The sequence below is a fragment of the Pristis pectinata genome, chromosome 24 (genome assembly GCF_009764475.1).
Source record: "Pristis pectinata isolate sPriPec2 chromosome 24, sPriPec2.1.pri, whole genome shotgun sequence".
In the NCBI taxonomy this organism is placed as follows: domain Eukaryota; kingdom Metazoa; phylum Chordata; class Chondrichthyes; order Rhinopristiformes; family Pristidae; genus Pristis; species Pristis pectinata.
This window is the reverse complement of record NC_067428.1, coordinates 28,243,123-28,256,257: the sequence shown is the minus strand read 5'-3', so window position 1 is coordinate 28,256,257 and position 13,135 is coordinate 28,243,123. Positions and strand designations below refer to the sequence as shown.

At 40.6% G+C, this 13,135-nt stretch overlaps 1 protein-coding gene across 1 annotated transcript in view; it reads right to left on the bottom strand.

Moving 5' to 3' along the window:
- LOC127582679 (nuclear receptor ROR-beta-like) overlaps positions 1 to 12,876 on the bottom strand; it is a 70,390-nt gene extending 57,514 nt beyond the window's left edge. Inside the window, 1 exon segment of the mRNA XM_052038221.1 lies at positions 12,734 to 12,876. Within this exon segment, the coding sequence (XP_051894181.1) occupies positions 12,734 to 12,740 (7 nt within the window). The 5' untranslated portion in view covers positions 12,741 to 12,876.
- Positions 12,877 to 13,135: the final 259 nt, after the last annotated feature.

Genomic DNA, 13,135 nt, shown 5'->3' with positions numbered 1-13,135 from the left:
GGTTCAATTCCCGCCGCTATCTGTGAGGAGGTTGTACGTTCTCCCCATGTCTGCGTGGGTTTCCTCCGGGTGCTTCAGTTTCCTCCCACGTACGGGTTAGGAGCTGTGGGCACGCTATGTTGGCACCGGAAGGGTGGCGACACTTGCGGGCTGCCCCCAATACATTCTCAGTAAGGCAAAAAAGATGCATTTCACTGTGCGTTTCGATGTACATGTGACTAATAAATAAATATCTAATAAATATCTTAACATTGATTAAGTCCACCTTGAACAATGAAACACAATGACTCCCAAGGAACTGATTTCCCTGAGAATATACATGCATTATATGCAGCCTCTTAACGGGACCAATGTCTGCCTGGGGTATTCTATATTTACAGCCTATTGTATCTTATCTTCTTAATAGAGGAAGCTAGAACAGCATTATTTTGCTGTAAGGTTTGAAATGAACTGCATCTACCTGCAGCATTGTCACAAACACTGATAGATCATGTTGATGAATCTCTAAACTGATAGCTATCATGTGAGTGTTTATCCAATTGTACTGCTTGAAGTCAAAACAACTTAGATCAAATGTGTCAGAAAAACTGAGCAATCATAATATAGTTGGTGCACATGATATATTACCACATTCCTTTGTGCAGAAGGTTAACTTAAAAGTTTGTGACATATCACAAATACAAGTCCCATTACTAAATCTATAATGTTGTCGACGGTGCCATTTCCTTAGGCGTTTCAAGCTAGTTCTGTTGTCTTCTGTACGACTTTTAGTTGTAAAGTCTGTAGTTATTCCTCACTTTTTAAACATTATATCGTACTTCCAGGAGTGGGGTTTCCTAAATTTAGAGAGGCTTAAGATTGTAAATGTGAAGTGTGTAATCTTTATAATGTTGGTCAACTTCAGTTTCAGGAAGATTAGTCAGACACAACAATTGTGGCAAGTTTACGCCCCCATCATCTCACAATAGGAGCAGGGCCAGGCCATTCAGCCCATCGAGTTTGCTGCATCATTCAATGACATCATGGCTGATCTCTGAATTAAACCTCAGTTTCACATTCCTGACAACATGTGATAACCTTTCAGCGCCTGGATAATCAAGGACCTGACTGCCTCTGCCGTAAACGTTTTCAAAGACCCTGCTTCCTCTGTTCTCTGAGGAAGAGAGTTCAAAAGACTCTCAACCCTATGAGACAAAAAATTTCATCTCATCTCTGTCATAACTGGACAACCCCTTATTTTTAAACAATGACCCTCTCTTACACTCACAGGTTCCTCAGTCGCTGGATGCCAATAGAGTCACAAATCAAAGAGATAGAGCATGGAAACAGGCCCTTTGGCCCACTGAGTCCATGGTGACCATCAAGCACCCATTTTTAAACAAATCCTATACCAACCCATTTTATTCTCCCCACATTCCCCTCAGGTTCTACACACTAGGAGCAATTTATAGCAGCCAATTAACCTCCCAACCTACTCAATTTTGGGACGTGGGAGAAAACTGGAGCACCTGGAAGAAACCCACACGGTCACAGGGAGAACACGCAAACTCCACACGGACAGTGACGGAGGTCAGGATTGAACCTGGATCACTGGCGCTATGGAAGTAGCAGCTGCATGATCCTATCACTTCGCCATTAACTTTTGTCTTGGCGTGCAAAACAAACAATGCCATGCATATCTGGATAAGTAAATGAATAGGAGGGGTTTAGAGGGACATGGGCCAAATGTGGACACCTGGGTCGGCATGGACATGTTGGGCCAAAGGGCCTGTTTCCATGCTGTATAACTCTATATCTAAACTTGCAACAGGCCCAATGCAATAAATGGTCGATACATGCTCTCCATATCACATAGCTGTAATAAGTGAAAAAAAACTCAGTATATTTAATACAGCTGTTGGTTTTGTAGGTACATTGCAGTATTAGTTTGGTGCTGAAGTCTAGGTGTTCCTCCCTTGCTGCCTCAATGTTTTCCCCATCAGTGAATCTACCATCAGTAATTCAAGAAGACCTTTGTTCTATTTTAATTATAAACCCTTGAGTTTAACAATTTTCCATGTCAATGCTGAGAACAGCAATCTGAAACTGTCACAGACAGCACCCACAAACCAAAGAGATAAGTAGCTGATTGGCATAGAGGGAGATGTGAATTACTTGGCGTGCACAGAAACCACACACAGCCTTTTCAAAGCTAAGTGGCAAAGGAAGTAAATAGCTCTTTAAAATGTCAAGCCGTCTGTTTTGCTTCTTCGAATATGGCCACAAGAAGAAACCAATTCTTGCAGCCATGCAGTTCACTGCGATGAGGCACATCACTTGCTACAAGCAGATAATTACTTCTGGTTCTTTGTACTTTTTCTTGAAAGCTGAACTCCGTACCAAAGACAACCTGATAGCGGCGATGCAGCTCAGTTAGACTGGTATTACATTATAACTAATATATGAATGCACTCAAATGTAAAAGATGGTTTTAAAATTACATGAACTACAATGCAATTGTAACAGACTATTAAGTGCCAAAAGCAGTAATTTATTTTATGATTTACTAAAAGATTGTATAGAGTCACTATACTTTAATAATTTAACAATTTATGCATTGATATTTCAACTGCTCCACAGACGTCAACAGAAACACACCAAGATGCATTCACTTAACGAGTGTGAATGTGGCTCGACACTTCAAAGCAAAAGACACTCATTTTCTACGGGTCACAGGCATTGGGAAGGGGAGTTTGCCTCTTCAATACCCTAATTGGTGAATTGTCACTCTAGGGTGGCCATTGAGGGAGGCAAAAGAATTTCCTCCAAAAAAATTAAAAGAAAAAGAAAATCAGCTTAACAATGACAAAAACAGTCCAATCGTCAACTGGGTCACCCCGTAGGCAGATTAAACAGGAGAGCCTGAGCATTTTTGCTTACGCTAAGAATGTCCTTTTCCAAGATTTAAACAGGACAAATCAGTGGAAATAAGCACAGAGTGAAAGGAATTGCTTGGGTTTAATGGTTCTGAGTCCCTCAGGTGTTAGAATACAAGAAGTGGAGTGGAGATCATCACTAACAGGTTGAAGGCAGCTTTTGTTGAATCTGGCAACCTATTCTTGGAATGTAGCACAATGTTACAAACCACCTCTGTTGGCAGAATCACATCAGTGGAACCATCAAACAATTCTGTTATTTTCCAACTGATCCATAATGCTATGTATCATTAACTTGTATCCAAAGAGGCACTGCAGACCAACATATTGTTTGCATTGTTGTGGATCCAGAGCTGAATATGGGGTTACACAAAGGCGAAAAAAAGAGTCAAAATGTCTGCAGCGATAACAGCACAAAGATGGGAAGTCAATGGTATCTTCCAATAACAAGTGACGGTAAGAGAAAGTAATATCACTGAAGGCCATTGGACAGGAAGTCAGTTTGACTGTCTATGAAGGGCATTCACTACAGGATTTCAGATTTGGCTATTCAGTGATTCAAAACAGAGGAAGTGCACCTCATTATTTGTTTTCTATCCGGAAGCATCATGGCTTGGTATGGCAACTGCTCTGCCCGTGACCGCAAGAAACTGCAGAAAGTTGTGGACACAGCTCAGCACATCATGAAAACCAGCCTCCCCTCTGTGGACTCTGTCTACACTTCTCGCCGCCTCGGTAAAGCAGCCAACATAATCAAAGACTCCACCCGCCCTGAACATTCTTTCTTCTCCCCCTCCCATCAGGCATAAGATATAAAAGCCTGAGGGCACGTACCACCAGGCTCAAGGACAGCTTCTATCCCACTGTTATAAGACTGTTGAACGATCCTTTAGTATGATAAGATGGACTCTTGACCTCATAATCTTCCTCATTGTAGCCTTGCACCTTATTGTCCACCTGTACTGCACTTTCTCTGTAACACTAACACTTTATTCTGCATTCTGTTGTTTTCCCTTGAACTACCTCACTGCATTGTTGTAATGAATTGATCTGTATGAACAGTATGCAAGACAAATTTTTCACTGTACCTCAGTACATATGACAATAATAAACCAATTTTTCTCTTCTCCTCGTGTGAAGAATAAGCTAGGTGTTCAGGCATAACATGGCAAGAAGATGCTACTTGACAGCTACAAATAAAGAATATATCACTAATAGTTTCAAAAATGACTTAGAGAGGTTTTGTATGAAAGCACACATTTATCCCGCAATCCACTGAAAACATTTTAGGAAGAGAAATAATGTTGGTCATAGGGTCTTTCAAGAGACTGTTAGATAGGTACATGGAGCTGAGTAAAATAGAGGCTATGGGTAAGCTGAGTAATTTCTAGGGTAGGGGACATGTTCGGCACAGCTTTGTGGGCCGAAGGGCCTGAATTGTGCTGTATTTTTTCTATGTTCTATTATGTTGTGAGGTGCAATTTAAGTATTGCACACTAGGTGGTGAGGAAAATACCAATTCTGGTCATGTGGAAAACGGCCGTAACAATAGCACATGCAATGTGTACTCACATCTCCTCACCCTCTTCCTGAGGAGAAAGCTGCTAACACTTACAAGCGCAAAATGCTCTTTCCTTCACCAATGAAAACTCAGGGGCCACTGTGGGGGAGGATGGAAAGGCAATGGGCTAGCCCCAATTATAAAGTGACATTTTATCAAAAAATAGCAACATTAAGATAAAATTTATCATGCATTTATGGGAGGCAGAAAAAGATGCAAGTTTTAGTTTAGGAAGTTTTAGTTTGTAATCGATGAAGACTGGACCTTTAATAGACCGATAAAAGATCCCAACTGCTCATTCTAACTGCCCAATTTTCCTTCCATTAGAACTCAAGGCCAAAAGAATATAATTATGCAATAACAGAATAACACAGAACAATAGTTGAATATATCTAGAAAAGCTTTGGCCTTTAAATGGTTAAATACAAATTATCCTTTTGCACTAAGTATCATAAGCAAATCAGCAAAGGTACAAAGGTTCAGTAGTTGGGAATGAGTTTCTGTGTGCAATCCAAATTTTAAACTGTGGTTATATTAGCCAGGCTTGGACAAGTTAAAGTGGTCTGTCACCATGGATCTGTGGTTTGAAAATTTCACTTCCGCAGAAGTGGTGGCGAGTTGTGGGAATCATAAGTGGAATTCTGTTAACTGATATTTTCCAAGGTTTTACCACACTGTTTAACTGAACTTCAATATAAATGACATAATTATGGAAATGTCTGGCAACATTCGGAGTAATTAAGCCAATATTCCAGAATGGGCACATCTCGCTTTCAGTAACTGTCAAGGTGAGTAAAGCAGATACCATTGGAAAGGACATCTTCTTGACAACAGTAAAATCACATCAGCCTTCAAATGGAAGTGTTCTTGTGGACCAATTTATTTAGAGAGATTTTTCTTGGCCATCACACTTCTACTTGCCGTTTTCAATCATTATTCATATTTTCCAGTGAATTAAAACAGAGAAAGTCTTTCCAGTAAAATGTGCAGCACTTCAAAACTTTTTCACTAAAGTTCTAGAAATTGCAAATCAATTTGTATTATTTTTGGAGGAGGGTTTGAGTACAGGGGGATTCTGAAAACGGTTTACCGCAATGCTCGCTATCCACCACTGCAGTGTCAGAGATGAATACCACAAAACAAGCCCACTCCCTTCCAATCCTCTTACTCCTGAATCCACACGTTATTTCTTTTCTGATTAACAGCATTCTCTTACACTTCTCTTGGGTGTAAGTGTGTAAGTAATAATAGTATCTTGTTGCAAAATCTATCACTGGTGTCTTTTGAGAGTTAGGACCGTGGGAGTACTACCGCAACAGATTCATAGATAGACTCAGAGTTATACGTATGGAAACAGGCCCTTCGGTCCAACTCGTCCATGCTAACCAAGGTGCCCACCTACACCAATTGCACTTGCCTGTGTTTGGCCCATATCCTTCTATACCTTTCCTATCCATGTACCTATCCGAATGCCCTTTTAAAGTTGTAACCGTACTCTGTATGGTTTGAATGGGTCCATGAATGGTAGAATTAATTTTTGATAGACAATGCACTGTTATACACATGGGCAGAACTAGCATTATATTTAAACACAGAGGACAGGGCTAAAGCTTGTGGACAAGGAAACAGATCTTGGCATCATGATGAATAACTCTGAAGGTTCACACCACAGTCATGGAGCTATACCTAGAGAAATTAGAGCTTGTGTCTGTATTCTCAGAACTATTCATATAAAACGAAACCCTTTTAAAAAGAGTGAGGTGGAAATTTGTCCTGGAAGGTAGAGCAAAATAGGTTACATTGCACTGTATGTTCAGTTGAATTATTAGCAGAAATAGACCGCTGATAAAAATATACAGGCAGGTGCCCAGTGCAATATCACCCGTTTGCATTATTGTCCATGATGATACTAATCCACTGCGTATTTTTTCGGTAGCTGCACATGGTTAAGGATTGTAAGGCTTTGGAGATAGCTTTGAAGAGGCCTTAATACGATTCCAAGTTTTAAGTACCTTAGCAACATAGATTGCATCAGCGTGGCCTTTTACATTACAGCAAAATTAACTGCTTTGTGATTTGACGATATCTAAAAAAAATGGTCGATAGTTTCCTCATTAGCAAATTAATGCATTAAGTTGGAAGGGGCCATGCTGATGTTAACCAGGATAGATTGATGTCTTATGGCAATAAATCTTTGACTCTTCCCAATATTTTTTTTTACGTGTACATCAAGTTGCCAGCTTATGCAGTGAGTGCTGAAGATGATGCACAACTTCAGAAGAGAACTCAGACTGTTCTTGGTAGGACAGAGGCGATGTCAAGCAAGAGACCGGAGGCAACTATGTGCATCATGGCCAATGTGATCTGCTGGTGATTCACCAGTCCAGATTTGGTTGCCTGGGGTGGTTATGGAGGAGAGAATTTCTCAGATGCCCACCACCATTAAGTTTGGATTTTTAATCGCTTATTCCCACTTCCCAGGAGATTATTTGCCTCCTGATGAATGCAGAATACACTTTGATGGTGTGGTACAGGCTGGATGGACAAGCTGCCCCAATACTTCGGCATGTTCACAAGACCAACTACTGAAGTGCTCGCTATGGGCAAGAATTTGCTTCAGAGGGTTTGCATGACTTAATTGAAGATGTTTGTGCAAATGGTCATCTGGAGATGGACAACTTGCATCAGGGTACCTCCTGTGGAGTGACACACCAAAAATATGAGGCAGCAGCCAGCTGATTAGGTTAAATGCCTCAATGGATATCTTGCAAATATGATCATGACCCTCACCACCCAAAACAAATTCAAGCATAGAACATTACAGCACAGTACAGGCCCTTCGGCTCACAATGTTGTGATGACATTTTATCCTGCTCTAAGATCTATCTAACCCTTCCCTCCCAGCATGTCCCCCATTTCTCTGTCATTCATGTGTCTATCTAAGAGTCTCTTAAATGTCCCTGATGTATCTGCCCCACAACCTCTGCTGGCAGTGCGTTCCATGCACCACCCGCTCTCTGTGTTAAAGAAAAAACTTACCCCTGACATTCCCCTTATACTTTCCTCCATCACCTTAAAATTATGTCCCCTCAAGTTAGCCATTGTCACCCTGGGAAAAGTCTCTGACTGTCCATTCGATCTATGCCTCTTATCATCTTGTACACCTCTAACAGTCACCTCTCACAAGCAGTACTTGGAAAAAGCAAAGTTTGGAATAAATATTTAGGCAGGATTTGATTTGATGGTTTACAAACGGACCATTGTGGGATGAGATAATAAGTCATTGTAATTCAATGCAACGAAGTTCTGAGGAGAAAGGCTGATTAATTGACGTGGAGCGCAAAAATATATTATTTTACTGAGACGCACTGTCAATCTCCAGAGGCATTATTATCCAAAAATAATATTTTGACAAACTGGTTTTATGAGAAACGAATGTCATTAGTTTTTAAATGTATACTTGAAATATTTCCAGAGGTATGATGCTATTGAGAAGTAACAACTTACTTTGTAGATCAGAACATTTGCACTGATTTTACATTGTTTCCATTCCAAAATACTTTTATCTGCCTATTATGTAAATTTGATATTATGATAGCAATAAAAAAATTGCTAATAAACAGAAGTATTAAGAAACATAGGTACAGAGTCAAGAAACCTAAATATTTCTTAAATTGAATGCATCTTTGGTAATATAACTCAGATTATAGACAAAATGATAACACATGTGGAATTTAAATTAGTTTAGCTTTGTAAAACCACATTCCATCAGATGATAAAATCCCTCAGAGACTTTTCAAAACAAACATTTCTTATTAATGTCTACTAATATAATAGTCAAGAAACTCTTCCAGGAATGAAAAAAACATACTGGTCTTCTGCTAAAACATGTAAATTCAAATTTAAATGTAAAAACAAAAATAAGGAATCACACATTAAGAACTGAAAGCATCGTTAGTGACCTTATTGAGGAAAAGCAATTGAAATATTACAATGCATTCACTGACACAACTGTTCCAATTTTTGCTTGTATTTTACCCACCAATGAGGCTTCATTAAAACTGCAATGTTTTGAATGGTTAAATGAAATAGAATTTTTTTTTTTATTGAGTTCACACTTCCAGAAAGATTTCAAGTATACTTTGAAAGCTAATGACATTCCTTCGTGATAAAGCGGATTTGTCAAAATATATTTTCTTGGTAAAATACCTCCAGAGATTAACAACTGGTCCCTTAATCTGAATGGTGTTATAGGAAGGACCTACCATTTGGCCAGATGTGGGATGTTATCTGATGTGATAGGTCCATGCTGAAAGAGATGAAACTACTTTTTGAAAGAATTGGGACTGCTTTTGTGGATTCTGATTCAAGCCTGATTTTCCTTATGGTTTTATTGTGTTGCACTGATCCTTACAGATTCAGTTCTTTCGATGGTGTTAATCTCTTCCCCATTGGGCATTATACATTTCTGTTCAGTGGAAGATGCTCCTGAATCTCAGGTTTATCAAAAAAGGGTTAACAATTCCAAGGAAAAGAAGCTTGCAGGATTCCTGGAAATCAGCTTGGAATCTTTAATCACCCTGGTTCCATGCAAGGTGTCTTGTAACCTACACATAATTGGAACACAAGTGGATTTGCATGGAAAAAATAGACAGTTCTATCATTTCTAACAAGCTTCACACGAGAACAAACATCATGCTTGTTGTAATACTTTCGCAAATGTCTATTAGGAATGACGTACATTCTTTTATATTTTTGTCATTGTGTAAAAGAACACACATTCTCAGAATCAAAGCCTCGGTTTTTTAAAAAAATTATTTAGCAATGGTTCAAAGACTTATCAAAACAAACTTAGTTCCAGTCAGATAAAGCTCTCATTTTAGCTCTCATACTAGAAAGGGCAATGTGTCGAGCTCTGCACGTGTCCAGTTTTTTGCCATCGAGAGCTGCTGGGAGCATCTTTCCAACACAACCTCCATTTTTATGGCTCCAGCTTCTATTTTACCATCAGTGACTGCGGCAGAAGTGAGCTCCTTTTCCAAGTCGTACACAGAAAGTGGAACTAACAAATGAGAGAACAGAATTCTCTCTGAGTGAAGGTCTTGAAAAATTACGTCACTGCTCAAGGTCAATCAACCTAATTCCCCATTGTCAACAGCAAGCTCAAATGCTTCAGGGAGTTAACATTGGATTCCCTTAAAAAGTAAATCAATCAAGAAAAAGGAGCACTAAAGTCCCAAAGTGTGAGCACTGGCATATGTTACTTGCTGCATATTGAAAAGTAACAATTTTTAAGTTATATGCTGTCAGATTCAGCATTCAAACACTAAATTAGCTATCATACGATGGTAGAAATTGAGTAAAAATATTCAGGCTGCTATAAACCAAAAATACTAAAAATGGAAAAGTACAGTACATCATCACAATGGAATCTATCTGTGTAATGTTAAATATCTCCACACTAAATTTATCAGTAACAGACTAGCCTTGGCTAGGTTCTAACAGTATAGTTATGTAACAAATGAATGGCAATACTCCATCTTCCTCTTATCCAACTGTGGAATTTTGGTGCTCCTGCTGAATCTGACTCCACCTTAGTTCGGCACTAGCCAACTCCAATGGAAGGCATTGAAGTATTTTCCCCAATCCGTTGGTTCTGCCAGCCATCAATCATCTGCACTCATTCCAGTCAACTTTGAAATTTGAACAGCTCCACAACAGAACAAACTTGAACAGCAAACACTGACTGGAGCCTGGTACTGTGATTTTTATAATATGCTTATGGAGAATGAATCAGTATTTTAATTAGGTAATGCACTCCAAAACCTTATGTACAAGGCTCCCATGACCAGTCCTTTAGAGTCAAAGAGACATTGAGACCATTTGGCCCATCGAGTCCATGCTGCCCACTCATTTACACTGATCCTGCATTAATCCCATTTCTTCAAAGGCAACTTCTCCATTCTAAAATCTAATGTATTTCACACAAGTACCCACTATTATTTAATCACACACCACTGATAATGGACTTAGCTTTTCAAGATACATTAATCGATAAAGTGAATTGAATGAGTTGCTCTTACATTTCCAAATGTTCTGGCAGTAAAGGAATTTTCAATATTAATGAAAAATCCAAATACGTAGTACAGAAAATGCACATCAACGATGGTAATGATACTGATTTCTCCTAAGCTGGTACATGCCTTGCTTTCTCTTGCCAGGTGTCTTTCAGGGCATGACGTGAAGGGTCATTCAGTGATGCAATCATTACACATGGGGAAGAAGAGGTTTAAGTTCATGGTGTGTTGGAGAAATTTAACCGGTCCAACCTCTCTCCTGAATGATTGACACCTTGTATGAAGGGAACAAAAATCGACTGTGATAAAAATAGTCTAATCGAGACCAAAAGTTAAAATATGAATTTACAGATTCTATGAATTTTGAAAATGCAAACAGATGCCAATTATTCAGATTCCTTTATCTTGCATCTGCCGGAAAAACAGAAGATGTTTTGGACATGCAGTTTAATCAGAAAAAATAGCCTTCATATACTTATTGTTTTGATTACACATAAAATGGAGTAAAACTAGCATTTAAACATCACAATTATCTCAAGGTAGTTTTGATGCCTGCACTCCCGGAAATCTAATTACAGTTTTCCCTTCTGTAGCATTTAGATTTTATTCACACCTACTGCACGTCAGATTGAAATCTCAGCCAACAGGCTCCATCTGCCTCCCAAGCAAAGGATGTAAAGAACCATTCTACTAAACCAGCAACCATCCAATATTTGTCTGTGTTACTGGTGTAAATCGGAAAATAACCAGAACCATCCCAGCAATGGAGCATTCGTAACAACAAAGGGTATTCAGCAATGGACCAGTCCCTATAATCAGCTCTCACTGTTTTGTACCCCTCCATCTTCTATCCCTCCATTTTACATCCGAAATCCATAAGCTTAAAATTGTGCACCCATGAGAGATACTTAGATTGTACAAGTTAGAAATTTCCTATATGTATTTTTCAAAATGTATACACATTTCCTACTGAAAGTTATTAAGTCTGTAGATACTACCGATAGAAAGCACCTGAGCAGAAACCAGTTAACAATTCCACCTGCGAATGACATTTCCACATTTTCTGATTTTCTTTAGATTTCCATGTTGTCTTAATCCAGTTTTAATTCAAAAAACGAAGTGGGCTGTATTCAACTGTATCAGCAAAACCCTGCTAACCTTAAGCGACGTCCTGAGAAAGTATATACCACATAGATAAATTAGATTTGTGGAATACTTTTCTCTCCTGGATGAGGGCAAAGATCAAAGTCAGACTGCCAATACATTGTGGTGATTTTTGTTGCAGAGTTTCTGAGTAATTTAATTACTAAGTACAATGCATCTTCCAGGACTACATATTCAGCGCCAATCAATGCTATTCATAATAAATAGTTGGGCAAATTTTGAGCCTGCAGTGGATACAGTAGCTACAGTGCATAGGTGTATGATTTTCTCTGCCTGTCCTGCTTCTGCACGCTATTGTTCAGTACACACAGGGACTGAGATGCACAGGAGCACTTAGCGACCAAGCCACCCCCGCATCCCGCATCCCCCTCCTCCGGATTGATTCACTCTGACAGATCTAGGTCAGTGGGACGCTCCGGCAGTCTGGCAGATAGTTGATCAGCGAACTGCCTGCCCTGATGCAGTACATACACCGAAATAATCATTTTAAACAAAGTTCCTGTTCAAAGCAGCAAACTGCAACGCTCTTGCAGATAAAACAAAGTTACAAACGGCGGATTTTCAACGCGAACTTTGCGCAACCCACTCCCCTCGGCTGAAATAATCCGCGCTGTCCAAATCCACAGGATGGAAGAGCAAGAACAGTTCGCTCATCCCCTCTTTTTTCGCACGCAAATCCAGGCCAGTGCAATGCGCAACACAAGAGGATTATGCACCCATGGAACATTAAATACATCGCGGCTGTCAGGGGAAACGGAATTCGGGCAAACGAGTGTGCAAGAGGCAAACGCTTGAGTTTACAGCTTGCACCGAACCCCGGACTAGTAGGAAGGAAACACTCCAAGCTGCAGAGGAATACTAAAGTTGGTGTGGCTGGATATGTTAAAAAAAAATCAGAGGCATTGCATTAGAATCAGTCCCCCCCCTTTGTAACTTGGGAGCATAACCTGCAGGAAATAACAGGTGCGAAAAGCGCCCACATTTTAAAGTAAAAGCAATTGCGATCGCTGACTTACCTCGCATGGTTGCTGGCTGCAAGGTGCTGGCATGTAAGGTGGTGGTGGTGGGGGGGGGAGAGCCGCCGGTACCAGCCGCTGCTCGGTGTCTGCAGACCCGCCGCCTCGGTGGCCAGTGGAATCCGAGCCCAGATTTCAGCGGCGGCGCGCGGCATGTGCCGCCCTCACGTGACGCGTCGCCCCCGCCGCGCTGGCCCCGCCCCCGCCGCGCTGGCCCCGCCTTCTCCCGGCTTGGCTGCCCTTGGTGCCGGGGCCACGCCCCCCCCTCTTCCCTTCTCCTCCCCGACCTGAGCATGCGCGGCAGGGGAGCCGGCACCCGAGAGCGCTCCCGGGTGCCGGCTCCCCTCCCGCGCATGCTCAGAGCGGTTGTTGCCGAGGCCTCTCTCTCTCTCTCTCTCTCTC